General features: G+C 48.9%; 1 protein-coding gene across 3 annotated transcripts in view; it reads left to right on the top strand.

Moving 5' to 3' along the window:
- The window catches only part of GRTP1 (growth hormone regulated TBC protein 1), a 34,711-nt gene extending 19,583 nt beyond the window's left edge, over nt 1–15,128 (top strand). For all 3 annotated transcript variants that reach the window (XM_079779577.1, XM_079779578.1, XM_079779579.1), the window contains exons 6-8: nt 8,113–8,285; nt 8,367–8,552; nt 12,527–15,128. In XM_079779577.1, the coding sequence (XP_079635703.1) occupies nt 8,113–8,285; nt 8,367–8,552; nt 12,527–12,616 (449 nt within the window). In that variant the 3' untranslated portion in view covers nt 12,617–15,128. The remainder of the gene's footprint in view (nt 1–8,112; nt 8,286–8,366; nt 8,553–12,526) is intronic.
- The last annotated feature ends 23 nt before the right edge of the window (nt 15,129–15,151 follow it).

Here is a 15,151-nt window from a genome sequence, read left to right on the forward strand (position 1 = left end):
TTACTACAAATAAAATGAAGACACAGATACTTTTGAGAAAAAGACAGTTTAATAAAGTTGAATTGAGAGAAAATAGAGCATCTGAATGGGCATATGAACAGACATACAAAAATCTCTTCACATACATAAAATCTCATCAAACTGAAGGAACAGATAATTCTTATATGTTTTCTAAATCCTGTAGAAAATAGAAAATGATAACTACTCATCAATTTATGCTGTGAAGCTGGTACAACCTTGTTGTCATGCAGGTGAATCTCACCAATGAGCACAGTTATACAAATCCTAATTTAAATAATAATAAATTAGCAACTTGAATCCAGGGATGGTGATGGAGTATTATTTTTATCTAAAGAGAGTTTATCCCAGGAATTCAAGGATGGTTTAATTATATGGAAGACTCAAGAGCAAAGCCAAGCTAATAAAGGCTTGAAAGAAGAATACGGGGGGAGGAGGGGGAAGAGGGAAGAAGAATACTGGAGATTTATTATAATGTTACTAGAGGCCCGATGCACGAAATTCATGCACGGGGCGAGGGGGGGGGGGTTGTCCTTCAGCCCAGCCTGCACCTTCTCCAATCTGGGATCCCTCTCACAATCCAGGACTGCTGGCTTCCAACGGCTCGCCTGCCTGCCTGCCTGATTGCCCTGAACCGCTTCTGCCTGCCAGCCTGATCACCCCCTAACCACTCCCCTGCCAGCCTGATCGACACCTAACTGCTCTCCTGCTGGCCCGATTGCCCCTAACTTCCCTCCCCTGCTGACCTGGTCACCCCTAACTGTACTTCCCTGCAGGCCTGGTCATCCCCAACTGCCCTCCCCTGCAGGCCTGGTCACCCCCAACTGCCCTTCCCTGCTGGCCCAGTCACCCCTAACTGCCCTCCCTTGCCAGCTTGGTCACCCTTAACTGCCCTCTTCTGCCGGCCTGGTCGCCCGTAACTGCCCTCCCCTGCTGGCCCAGTAACCCCTAACCTCCCTCCCTTGCCAGCCTGGTCACCCCTAACTGCCCTCCCCTGCCGACCTGGTCACCCCCAACTGCCCTCCCCTGCAGGCCTGGTCACCCCTAATTGCCCTCCCCTTCTGGCCTGGTTGCCCCCAACTGCCCTCCCCTGCTGGCCATCTTGTGGCAGCCATCTTGTGTCCACATTGAGGCGGTCATCTTTGACCACATGGGGGCAGCCATCTTGTGTGTTGGAGTGATGGTCAATTTGCATATTAGGCTTTTATTATATAGGATAATAATTAAATTGTGTGATATAAGCGTATTGATATATACATAGAAAAGAGGCCAGAAGTCAACTGGTCTACTGATCTATTAATCTATTAGAATCTATGTGAGATGTATCAATTAATGGGGAAAAGAAAGACTATTTGAAATATCATTTGGTGACAGTTGACTATCTATATGGAAGAAGACAAAATTAGATCCTTATTTCTATTCCAGATGGATTCAGACTTGTGTGAAAAAGCAGATAGGCACTTTACAAAATAGGAAACCTGAATGGCCAACAAAGTTACGAAGAGATGACCAAGTTCTCCTGTGAGCAAGGAAATGCAGATTTAAACAGCACTGAAGTAGGATGTCAAAGCCAGCATAGCCACCTGATGGCCACCACTTCTAGGCAAGTGACATCCCAATTTCAGAGCAGTTGAAATGGGGTAAAAGTCAGTGTTAGAACCGAAGACAACATTGTGTTGTGGACTTCTCACAGAGGACTCAGAGGCAGAGTACAAAGTCACAGAACTCATGGTCTTGTGCACGCCTTGCTGGCCTCCTGCCCTGTTGCCGGAGCCTTCCTCAGGCACTACCACCTCTAGGAGTTGTACAAAAGTTAAGTCACTCATATAAGGTTTACTTAAAGGATTTCCCTTTTACACTTAAATGCCTCTTATGGTCCCAAAGCAACAAAGCACTAGCAAACAATGCATGCTAAACTTGGCCTCCATACATCCACACCCAGAATGCAGTCTCACGCAGACAAGCGGCCTCTTTGGGAACCCATGGTGGCTCTTCTGATTAGGCACCACTCACACCAAGGCATCCAGTGAAGGGATGCAAAAGAAAAAGCAGATTCACTTTGTGGATAGAAGAGGATTCCTGAGCCTTGTAGAGAAGCGAGGCCAGGACCAGGCTCTGAGCCCCTAGTGCTAATGGTGCCCATCCTACTTCAAGAAGTAAAGGGGGTAATTGCATCCAGTAATGAATCAGTGCAATAATGAACTAATAATATATTAGCATCCCGAAGAGCTGGTCAGACCTGTTTTTCTTTGAAACATAGGGGAACAGGCTGTTAATTGCTCCTCACAGAATAACCCAGCTCAAACTAGAAGGTGTGGCCGAGATGAGGACTGATAAGGCACATTCTGGGGGGGTGAGGCCCACAGCCCCTGAGGAGCAAAGGTGGAGCAGCTGAGGGACACTGGACTCTTTTCATCTCAGCGACACTTGAGGATGTGTTTCATGTGTTCTCTTGATTAACTTACCCATAGGGTCTCCTCCGTAGCATTCCATAGCCTGTGCTCTACCCCTGTGGGACTGGTGTTTGCTTTTTCACAGGCAGACATTCATCCCTGGGCTGAAGAGCATCCATTTGGAAATTAAACTTCACGGGATTGAATCCCAACTCTACCACTTTCTTGCCCCCCTCCCTTTTTTTTTTTTTTATAAAGGTATTTTTATTGATTTCAGAGAGGAAGGGAGAGGGAGAGGGAGATAGAAACCTCAATGAAGAGAGGGAATCATTGATTGGCTGCCTCCCACAACCTGGGCATTTACCCTTGACTGGAATCAAACCCGGGACCCTTTAGTCCACGGGCCAATGCTCTATCCACTGAACCAAACCAGCTAGGGCCTAGCTCTACCACTTTCTACTCATGTAGCAATAACCACGGGCATGCTTTAAATCTGTACACCCCACCCCCACAGCAGCTCCCACACCCCAGACAGCACCCCAGCACCCACACCCCAGACAACACCCCAGCACCGGCCCTGCCCCCGCAGCACCATTTAGTCTTCCAGCGTTCAGACACAGCCATTATGTTGTCTGCAGAGGTGAATGTCCCCAGGAGAAGCATAACGAGGGGCCCCAGACAGGCGAGGCCAGTTCAGGGCCTACCTGGGATTTCTCTGTTCCTGTGTAGAGTGGAATGTGGCCTGTCAGGTGCTCCTCTGCTCAGACAGGTAGGGTTATGCTGCAGGCGGGGCCTACAGTGAACTGTGGTTTGTCTCGCCTACAACATTCAAGGGCAGAATGCGTTGAGGAGGGAAAATAGGTACAGAGGGTTTCAGGGATCTCCCCTGGTGCCCGGCTCAGGCCTGTGGTGTGTGACTTTGACATCTATTTTTGGAAGCCACTGTAAGCGTCTCTGTAACCAAGAAGAAGGTCGTGCTGTGCTCACAGCTTAAATGTCCTTCTGGGAAAATCCTCTTATCACTGCTGCGCCTGAACCTGGCTCCCTCTGAGATGTCCCTCGTATAACTGGGTTGGCACTTAAGGCACTCTTGAACGGAGAACAGAGAATCTCTGCTTCTTTCTTCCTAAATGGAGCAGAATATTGCTGAATTGAAAAGGAGAAAGAGAGTAAATGGCTCCAAGTTTCCAAATAAATTTATGGAAGGGAAGAATTTTTTTAAATCCCTGGTATTTTATAACCAAATTGGCTTCTATTAAATTATTTTCAGTGTACTTTAGTATTAAACATAGTTTATTGTAGCCTACTCTTTGAAAATTAGCAATGTGAATGTGATATTGTGTCAATATTTATAACTAGAGGTCCAGTGCACGAAATTCGTGCATGGGAAGAGGGTCCCCTCAGCTTGGCCTGCACTCTCTCCAATCTGGGACCCCTCAGGACCTCTGGCTCCTAACCGCTCACCTGCCTGCCTGCCTGATCCCCCTAACTGCTCTCCCCTGCTGGCCTGATCCCCCTAACTGCTCTCCCCTGACAGCCTGTTCACCCTAACTGCCCTCCCCTGCTGGCCTGATCCCCCTAACTGCTCTCCCCTGCCTGCCTGATCGCCTCTAACCTCCTCTGCCTTGACCCCGCCAACATGGCTTTGTCTGGAAGGACGTCCGGAAGGTTGTCCGGAATATGTTCAGTCTAATTAGCATATTACCCTTTTATTAGTATAGATGCCATCTTGTCCTAAAAATGCAGGTTGTTCCCAGGTTTTCCTATTGTGGAAGGGGATCCCACAGTAGCATCCTGGCTTCTGACCAGGGCTTATGCACTTGTGCTTTATCTCAGCAGATGTGATTCCTAGAAGAAGACTCTTGGATGTACCTTGAACATTTCTATCCAATTTGCCAAATCATCCTCCAAAAATGTTGAACCACTTTAAACTCCCACCAGCAACCATGCATGTGCCCTCCGTCTCACTTTGATGCCAATATCATTGATTTCTCCCTAGAAGCTTCCCTCCCGTCAGCCGGGACTGCTTGGTACTTGAGCCAACCTCAGTGTTCAGCTGGGGACTTGATTTCCAGAGATAGAATTCTGGAGGAGGAAAAATAGTTTTCCTCTACCTTTCTGAGTCCTTAGTGGAGGCCCTTGTAATGAAAGACAGATCACCAAGAGATAAACAAAAGTTAATTAACAAGTGTACCTTGTGTATATGTGGGAGATCCCAGGGAAAAATTAGTAACTCCCCAAGGTGGCTTAGAAGGCAGATTTAAATACCTTCTTCCTAGGGAAAGGGGACGGGAGATGTAGGCCTCTTAGAGGAGAGTAAATGATTTTTAGGAAAGATGAATGGGGGTGGGGGGAAATAGTTTGTAACAAAGTTTAGGTGTGATGTCAACTTCTACTCTCCTGTCCTGTGACAGGAGTCAGTCTTCTCTGCCTGATGGTACTTCTCCCGTCAAGGGGACCTATGATATTTAAGCTCCTTTTGGGGGGTCCAATTTTAGGCAGATCAGGAGACTTCAGTGAAAGCCTCTGCATGCATTTGCTGTTTTTCAAGCATCTGCAGCTCAAGATCATCAATATAACAACACGGCATATGTTGGGGTGGCATGTTCTCTAACCATCAGAATAAATTCAACAAAAGCTTTTTCCTCTCTTAGATGATTTGTTACAGTAGTGTTATTCCCTGGTGACAGTATTCTGATCAGACCTTCCTGGGAGTGGTCATAACATACCCTGTGCTTGTAGAAAGGTGTGGGCCACATCACTAAATAAACCAGGGTTAGTTTTCTCATCTTGTGGAAAGGGAGATAAAGTTATGATAGTTTATCTCCCTTTCCACATTTTTCTTGCGGGTTTGTGTCTCCGCTGCCCCCCACCTCCCCAGCAGCCCCAGTGCCTTGACCGTGGGGCTTGGGGCTGCTGGATGCCGGGATTGTGAGTTTGTGTCTCCAATCCGGTCCCCAGCAGCCCCAGCATTGCCTGGCCACTATGGGCGTCACCAACTTTGTTGGGTTAATTTACATACTCACTCTTGATTGGCTGGTAGCGTAGCGGAGTGATGGTCATTTGCATGTTTCTCTTTTATTAGTGTAGATGACTCTTTTAACCAAAATATTTAATTTGCCATGGTGAGAGACTGAGCTGCACAAGGCAGCATGCTGAATGTGTCTATATTATTGCATAGATTACCTGCTATATTTTTATAGCAGAAATTAAGCGTTAAAATTATTATAATACATCACATTAACAAGCTAGGTAGTTTTTTTGGCAAGGCAAATGTCCAATCAAAAGATGGACATGCTGTTGGCAGTGTTGGTCTTTTTGTCTGTTGAGCGAGTGGTCACAGAGCTGTAGGGACCACTGGCTGCCCACTGGTGCCCGGGGCCCTGATGGGAGAAGCAGAGCAACCATTAGGTTGCCTTCACAGGTCATGCTTCCCATGTTTCGACAGCCTGGGGTCCCCAAGCTACTAAACTAGCGTAAAAGAAAATTTTCCAAATTAAGTAGTCAGCCCTCTTTGGGAATGAACAAGAACAATTTTAAACTTAACATTGTCTCTGCCTTTCTGTATTCAGAGTGGTGGGGACATTTGGCTCCTTCTAGAATTTCTGGTAAATAGAATGAAGTGTCCTCCACCCTCAAGTTGGAGAAAGCATGTAGGACTCCTTGAGACTTCAGCGAAGAGAGCTTTCACCAGCAGCTCTATGTGTAGACATTCCCCTGCACACGTGAGCACACGCATTTGGGTTGACAGTGTCTGAACACCCATCAGCCAGGAGCTGGTGAAGTGGGTTATGGCATATCCCTGCGAAGGCACCTCACCAGAGGGCAGGCCATGTACATGAGGATGCAGAAAGGTGCTGGGGAAGATTGCAAAGGGATGTATGACAGGGTCCTCTTTGCAAGATATGTCCATGTGTAACATGGCATTACAAGTATGGAGGAGGCCCATCAGGCTGCTTAGTGATAAGTGGTTACCTAGGGAACGACTTTGACTTTTCACCTGCTAGTCTCCTGTAGTGTTCAACTTTATCAGAGACATGTATCATCTTCATAACAAAAAAACACCAGTAAAGAAGGAAGAGTGCGTCCGTGCTCAGAGGACCCCAGGATGCTCGGGAGGCATTGGCACGATGCTGGAGAAGCCATCATGGCTGGGGCAGCCACTGTCCTTGAAATCCCAGGGACACCCCATCAAGGGCACACATTTCACCAACCAGCTGTGGGATTAGAAATCTATGATTTAGGCCAAATTTTTTAAAATAATGTTTTATGACACTAATTTGTGTGCCTAAACCCTCCACTCTGGGGAGGTGGTGGGTGCAGAGGGACGATGCAGAGGGACCAGCTGCTTCGAGCCCCACCCCTCCTTACTCCGTGTAGGTAGGGGGTGGCACGATGGCACCACGTGGGCACTGGGGCCAGGTTCGCTTGTGCCTGCTCCCTCATCCTCCATGGCCAGGCCATGGGCCACCTCGACCCTGAAGCTTCTCTTGCTCCCAGGAAGGAGCTTGCTGCAGGCAGTGCTGTCCCTGCAGCTCAGGTGGCCCTGTGCCTGCTCCTCCTGCTCCCCAAGCCTCCTTTAGTCCGGGTGGGCAGAGCCGCTGAGGTAGGGCAGCATGTCCGTGGCTGCTGGGCTCTCCCTCAGTCTAGATGACAGGAAAAGGCAGCTGTCGCCTGCAGATTTTTAAAGTTTTATTTTTTTTATTGTGATAAAATACACATAATGTGACATTTACAATCTTTATCATTTTTAAAAGGTATTTTATATTGATTTTTGGGAGATAGGGAGAGAGAAACATCAATGTGAGAGGGAAACATCCATCGGCTGCCTCCTGCACGCCTCCTACCAGGATAGAGCCACAACCCAGGCATGTGCCCTGACCAGGAGATGAACTGGCAACCTTTCGGTGCACGGGACAACGCCTAACCAACTGAGCCACATCGGCCAGGGCAACAATCTTTACCATTTTTAAGTATACAGTTCAGTGGCATCAAGCGCATTCACATTGTTGTGTAACCATCACTGCCATCCATCTCCAGAATTTTCTCATCTTCCCAAATGGAAACTCTGTCCCCATTAAATAACAGCTCCCCTCTTCCAGCCCCTGGCATCCACCATTCTACTTTCTGTCTCTGATTTTGGCGGCTCTAGGCACCGCAGATAAGTGGAATCCTGTAGCATTTGTTCATTTGTGGCTGGCTTTTCTCACTTAGCACGATGTCCTCAAGCTTCATCCTATTGTTGGACGCGTCAGTTTCCTTCCTTTTAAAGGCTGAATCCTACTCCATTATGTATGTAGACCACATTATCCATCTAATCATCCATAGGCAGGTGCTTGGTTATGTACTTTTTTGGCTGTTGTGAATAATCCTGCTATGAACATGGGTGTGTAAACACTCCTCCTTTCTGCCAGCAGATTTTAACCGATGCCCAGCAGGGCCTCACTGTCCAGAGCCCCCAGGAACCCCGGGAGGCCTTGCTTTGGGAATCACTCCCAGGAGTCCCTTTATCTACACGGGATGGCATCTCTCCCTGGTCCTCCCTCCACCCTTGCCCTCCTCTCTTCTGGAAAGGATCCTCCGGGGATAGCCCTGTTTTCTTTCCCTGGCTGAGAGGGAATGAGGGATGAGGCTGTCAGGGGCTGTAGTTGTGGAACAAGTGAGACACGTTTTTGGGTTTTTCTCTTCATCCCTGTGGCAGATTACTACAGCCCTGAGATGCTGGGCCTGAAGACGGACCAGGAGGTCCTGGGGGAGCTGGTGAGGACCAAGCTGCCGGCGGTGGCGGCCCTCATGGACGGGCATGGCGTCCTGTGGACTCTGGTCGTGTCACGCTGGTTTATCTGCCTGTTTGTGGACATCCTGCCCGTGGAGGTGAGCATGTCGCAAGCCTCGCTGGGCCCAGGCCTGGCTCAGATCACCGTGCAGTGATGCGCCATTTCTGTTTCTCTGCAGACGGTGCTTCGAATCTGGGATTGTTTGTTCAACGAAGGCTCAAAGATTATCTTCCGGGTGGCTCTGACCCTGATTAAGCAACATCAGGCTTTTATTTTGGAAGCCACCAGTTTTGCAGACATTTGTGAAAAGTTCAAGGAGATCACCAAAGGGAGTTTTGTGACTGAATGTCACACCTTTATGCAGGTGAGTGTCTGGGTGTGCTCAGCCGGTGCTTTGCTCTGCGGTTCCACTTGCCTGGCCTGTGGAATGGGTGTCCTGGCTTTTGCACGTCTGTCTGGCAAAGCATCTGTCTCTGTGTTTCCTTTGGATCTCTGCCTCCACTCGTCCCTTCACCCTCCCATCTCAAGCAAACCCTGAGGAGAGACTCCAGCCCTTCCAGGCCCTCTTCTCCTGGAGCCTAGTGCCTGAGGCAGATGGGTGGGGCCACCTACCTGGAGTCCAGCAGCTGCTGCCCCTCCTCCTGTGCATCAGCCAGGGAGTGGCTTGCCCCAAGGTGGGCAGGGTCCAATGCTTATAGGACCCCTTGTAGGGCTAGTTCAAGTTCACTGGGAAGCATCAAGGTGTGAGTACACAACTCATCTAATCTGAACTTTAGTTTCTCCGGGTCTGGGAGCCTGGAAGGTGGCAGAGTTCTTGGAGGACTGGAGCCCCTCCCAAGCCTGCCGCCTGTGTACCTGATCTCAAGGCTCTCCTGATGGCCCTCCTGGTCCTAGTGGGGCTGCAGGCTCTGTAGATGACTCATACCTGGTGAGTGAATGAAGTGGGAGCTGCATTTGACAGGCCTTCTGAGGAGGCCTGGGAGCTGGGATAGGCCTAGGCTGGTAAGGGGGTTTTAGGTAGGCTAGTGCAGTGGTCGGCAAACTCATTAGTCAACAGAGCCAAATATCAACAGTACAACGATTGAAATTGATTTTGAGAGCCAAATTTTTTAAACTTAAACTTCTTGTAACGCCACTTCTTCAAAATAGACTCGCCCAGGCCGTGGTATTTTGTGGAAGAGCCACACTCAAGGGGCCAAAGAGCCGCATGTGGCCCGCGAGCCGCAGTTTGCCGACCACGGGGCTAGTGGGAAGAGGGCGCGAGCCAGGAGCAGAGCCCAGAGCTTGAATGGCACTGGTGGGAGGTGAGGAGTGCTATCCGGAGCAGCCTTGCTTCAGAGCACCTGGCCCACCTGGCTTTTCACCTTTCCATTTGAAATAATTACAAATTCAAAGGTGGTAGCAGAGGGCATGAAGGCTGCATCCACGGGGTGCGCTGTTCAGATGCCTCGGAAAGCCAGGTGCTTCTCCAAGCCTCCCTGGGAGGTAGCAAGCACCTTGCTGGGGCTGTTTTGCCTGGGAGCCACCAAGAGACAGCCTTCTGGTGGCTGGGACTGTCTTAGAAACAGAGATGAGCGCCTTGAATTTCCTCTACGCCACCCTGGCGGTGTGCTGGGCAGCTGCTGAGCTGGGTGGGGTTCTGCTTCCACCTGGCCTAGAAGACAGCCTCCCACTTAGCTGCTGTGGTGGGGACTAGTGGTCACGAGGTCACATGCATCCTCTAAATGGCAGGTGGGTGGGCATGTGTGCTGACATTTCAGCTGGTACCAAGCCCTGCTCACCTGCCAGCACCTCAATGAAGAGAAGATGAGGATGCTGGATAAGAAATGTCAGACAGAGCCCTAACCGGTTTGGCTCAGTGGATAGAGCGTCAGCCTGCGGACTGAAGGGTCCCAGGTTTGATTCCGGTCAAGGGCATGTACCTTGGTTGCAGGCACATCCCCAGTAGGGGGTGTGCAGGAGGCAGCTGATCGATGTTTCTTTTTTTTTTTTTTTATAAATTTTTAAAAAATATATATTTTATTGATTTTCTACAGAGAGGAAGGGAGAGAGATAGAGAGTCAGAAACATCGATGAGAGAGAAACATCGATCAGCTGCCTCCTGCACGCCCCCCACTGGGGATATGCCCGCAACCAAGGCACATGCCCCCAACCAGAATCAAACCCGGGACCCTTCACTCCACAGGCCGATGCTCCATCCACTGAGCCAAACCAGTTAGGGCTGATCGATGTTTCTGACTCTCTATCCCTCACCCTTCTTCTCTGTAAAAGTCAATAAAATATATTTTTTTTTAAAAAAAGAAGAAGGGGCTCTTCTTGGGAAAAAAAAGAAAAAGAAATGTCAGACAGAAACCTGTACTGATTCCTTCAGAGGCTTGTCAGGTAGAGCTGGAGCCCATCACCTAAGACAAAATACTCCGGAAGGAGTAACTTCTCCATCCTTGGAAGTCGTGAAGCCACTGGTGGCCTCTTGGTGAGAATGTTATAGAGGAATTCAAGCAGCAGATGGCAGGATCCTGCTTTTTTAGGCCTCATGTGAGTCTGTGATTGTAGGTCGAGGAGTTGGTAGGAGCCCGACACTGAACTTGGGACAAAATCATAGCTTGCGCTCACCTGTATGACTGCTGGCAGGTTTTAGGATTCCTTTTAGACTCAAGATGCTCATTTATAATAGGAAGAGATAATAGGTCCTGCATCCTAAGGATATTTAGGGCATTTTGTTTGTTTTCATGAGATACAATTCCCATACCATAAAATTCACCCTTTGAACATGAACAGTTCAAAGGTATAATTCCATTATCTAGTTCCAGAACATTTTCATCACCCTAAAAAGGAACCTCGTAACCCCTACCCGCACCCCCCACTCACCCCCACCACCAAACCCTGGGCAACCACCAGTCTGTGTTCTGTTTCTAAGGATTTACGTCACATAAGGAGAATCATATAATGTGTGCCCTTTTGTATTGGCTTCTTGCATTCAGCACAATGCTTTCAAGGTTGCTTGTTTCTGGTATTTATGTCAGTGTCTAGCAGAGTACCTTGCTCAGTAAGTGCTAGTATTTATAAAGTGCAAAGGGCAGTGAAGCGACGGCTCTGCCCATGAGCCAGCTGCAGGTGAGCAGGCCGTCCATGGTGGGACCTTGCCTGTGCTGCTGTCCAAAGGCACTCTGGGCCCGGTGAGCTTGGTGAGCTCGAGGGAAGCACAGAGGATCATGAAGACACTGGGTTTTGCCAGTCTCCCCACATTGAAATAAAAATGCCGTGTATCATTGCACAGGCTAGATGTAGCCATTCAAGGGAAGTTGGCAGGGAAAGAGCCCTAGTATGGTGAGTCTCATTTGCTCAGTGATTTCTACAAAATTGTATACATATTTCTGTATTAAGGGCACATCAGCACAGCAATTGCAGTTCCTACGTCACGTGTCTCTGAAATCCTAAACAAGAACCTCTAGAATGCCCTGGAGAATAGAAACTGATCTCATACTGGAGCTCAGTGTGACAATAATGGGCAGAGGACAGCTGAGCATCCTGGCACATCTCGGTGGATGTGACTTACTTCCCCTTCTCAGGAACGTGGACAGTTAACACGCACACACTCTACCCTGTCCTTAGGTGCTGTGTATTAGGAAACTACAGAAGAATTTCAGAAATGCAGTTTCTTTTAACAAAACCTTTTTAATGACTAGCCTTTACACCTGGCCTAATTTACAACCGTGAATTTCTCAGCAGTAACTGCACAAATTATTAAATTACTCATAAAAGATGCAATGGCACATCAACCAGCTCAAAACGTTTGTTCTCATGTCCATCCTAACGCCCGGCCTCTGGAGTCCCGCAGCTGTGGCCACCTGCCCGCTGCTCTCTGCTCTGCCTCCCTCCCAGACACCCTCTTCTCCTCATGGTGAGGCAGTTTTGTTGCTAGAAATGAGTCTGAGTCTCTTCCTGCTTCCACTTCTCAAATCTGGTTTCTTACGCTTCGTCTGCTTATGAATGGCTTGACTGGCTTCGGAGCTACTAAGGATACAACAGTTAAAGGGTCTAAACAATACACAAAACTCAGGCAACCGAAGCAAAAATACACACATCAAACTTAAAACCTTCTGTACAGGCAAGGAAACAAACAGCAGAGTGACCAAAAAAAGTATTTGCAAACCATGTATTTGATAAGGGTTAGTATCTAGAATTTATAACGAACTACCCGGGGTTGAGGGCTGTCTTCCCTCGGTGGGTGTGGTCTTAACGTCTGTCCATCTGCCACAGCCTCGCCTTGAACAGGGGGTGGCTAAGGTAAAAACTTACCTTTGATTTGTTTTTAAACCATTTCCGTTCCTCTTCCAGAAAATATTCTCAGAACCTGGAAGCTTGTCCATGACCACCATCACCAGGCTTCGAGAGAGCTGCAGGGCCAAGCTGCTGGTGCAGGGGTGACCTGGACACGCCCCCCTCTGCCCTGACCACGAGGCTTCATTCCCAGAGTTGACCAATTTGTACTGCTTTCCTTTTTAGTGCTGTAAATACTTGATGTCTCTACATTTTAGTCGTGAATTTTTTAAAAGAGCAATTTAAAATCATGTCATTCTGTAACTGATGAGCTATGAAGTCAAATTTCTGAAGATATATTTTTACCTGAGACAATAATATATAAAATGTGAGGTGTGCGTTTGTATTTAATAAAGTATGTCAACACCTATGAGTTTGTGATTAGCTTGCCAGCCGACTGAAAGTTGAAACTAAAACAGTAAACTGTCATGTTACTGATGCCAATTAAATATTTTATTCCTTTCTGTGGCAGAGCATTTACCTTCATGTGAGGTTTGTAAATGTACCAAAGAATCTTTCTTTAGAAAGGCAATTTTTAAAAAAAGGATTTTTTAAAATTTGATTTTTAGGTTTTTTTAGAGAGGAAGAGAGAAGGAAACATTGATGTGAGAGTGAAACCTCAATCGGCTGCCTCCTGCACGCCCCCTACTAGGGATTGAGCCCGAAACCCAGGCATGTGCCCTGACCATGAATCAAATCCTTAATTTTTTTGGTGCTCCAGAAGATGCCCAACAAACTAAGCCTCACTGGCCAGGGCTAGAATGGTAATTAAAAATTTAAAAAATTTATCATGTCACGTAAAGAATGAGTATGATTTGAGCCCATGAGTGCGTGATGCAGCACCTTTTCCTGGACCCCTGGAGTGAGACCCCTTCCTCTCTGGTCTTGAGGACATGAACCTCCCACCAGACCCCTGACCCCATCTCCCCACCCTGAGCCCTGATGGTGGTGCTGCCTGTCTGAGAAATCTCACTGCCTGGGTAGACTGAACCCTGCATGGGACAGGCAGGGGCAGACAGGGACACAGGGACAGGATGGGGCAGGGCAGGGGGCAGGCAGGGGCAAGGGTAGAAAGGTGAAGACAAGCGGGGTCCCATGGGAGCAGGCAGATGGGAGACATGTGGGGAACTCAGAAGCAGTTGGCCTGCATCCCTAGCACCTGCCTATCGGAGTGGCCCCAAGCTTGCCTGCCCTACTCAGCAGTGTGACCTGAAAACACCTGGTTTCTCAAAATATCTCCATCCTCATCCCACATCTATACTGCGATTGTGGGGATTTTTACCCCAAAAGGGAGGCACAGTTAAGGGACCTGGATGATGGCAGCCTCGCCTGATGGCAGCACCTGGGCCATCACAGAAATGCCTCCCTTCTCCACAGCCACTGATGAAGCTGGACCTAGACCAAAACAGCATGCTGATGTCCCAATCCACTTTAGACTTTGAGCTCATGGAGCCCTCCAAGAAACAGCCAAGCATGCGGGTCACTTGCATGGGGTTGGCACAGCTGCCCGGAGTGGCCTCAGAGCTCCTAGTCCCGATACTTCACCAGCTGTGTGATCCCTAGCCTTTTGCTCCCAGGAACTGCAAGACACCCACCCTGGACAGGAGGACTTGGGGCTGTACCTGATGAACCAGCGGTGGGGCTTTCCCTGAAAGGAACCCAGTGATGGAGGCGCCCCTTCTAGAAATGGAAGCAGCTGCGCCTCTAGGGCATGGTCTCATCATCCGGGCTGTCTGGGTTCTTGGGAATCTTTGCCCCTCCAGACACACACTACTTCTACACTGGCCATTTCTAACATTCTCTAAATCCTGAAACACCTGCTAAGACCCGACCCTCAGCCAACTGCTGGTTTCTCAGTTCTGGATCAGGCATGTGTCCGTACTGTCCAGACTGGGGAAATGAAAATCCGAGAACCTTATGGTGCACTAAGGCTTGTGGTCATGCCGCTGCCTGCAGGCTCTGGACCTCATCCCCAGGCAGCTTTCAGACTGCCTAACTGCAATCCTGCTGCATCTCGGTATTCGTCACATGGCCCCACACTGCTATGCTTGGTTTGGAAAGGACCACCGAGGGCTACCTCAGCTATACAAAAGAAAATTTCCTCCCGCCCATGTGGACAGCAGATTCTGGGGTGCAGGTGGTCAGGGATACTCCAGTCCAGGGTCACCCAGCAGGCAGGCTGCCCTCAGCCTGAGCCACCAAGGCCCATAGATCCTTAGAGGGCACTAATCTTTGCTTAAAAGTTAAGATTAAATAAAACTTGAGTCTTGAGCCCCTGCTCTGAAAGCTCCACACACAGCTAGCAGGGCCTGCAGCAGGCGACGGGGATCAGCATGCTATTCTCATCCAGCTGACATTCCTCCACTGAGGAGATAAGGCCCATCTTCAAAGGGTGATCCTGTTTCCAGACCCGCACGTTCCAGTGCAGCGAGGGAACCCACGCACTGCACTTCTTCCCCTCCTCATTCTCAGGGAGTGGGCAGGACAGCACTATGGCTGCATTGTCACAACTGAAGACTGACGTTTAGGTATGACTCATGTTCTCCAATTGCCACCAGCAGACTGGCTACACACACATCAGCTCTCCCAGAAGCAGGGTGGCTTGGGCAGATTCCCCACTTGCAGTTGTTATTGGCACCACTC

The sequence above is a fragment of the Cnephaeus nilssonii genome (assembly GCF_951640355.1).
Source record: "Cnephaeus nilssonii genome assembly, chromosome: 8".
Lineage (NCBI taxonomy): Eukaryota > Metazoa > Chordata > Mammalia > Chiroptera > Vespertilionidae > Cnephaeus > Cnephaeus nilssonii.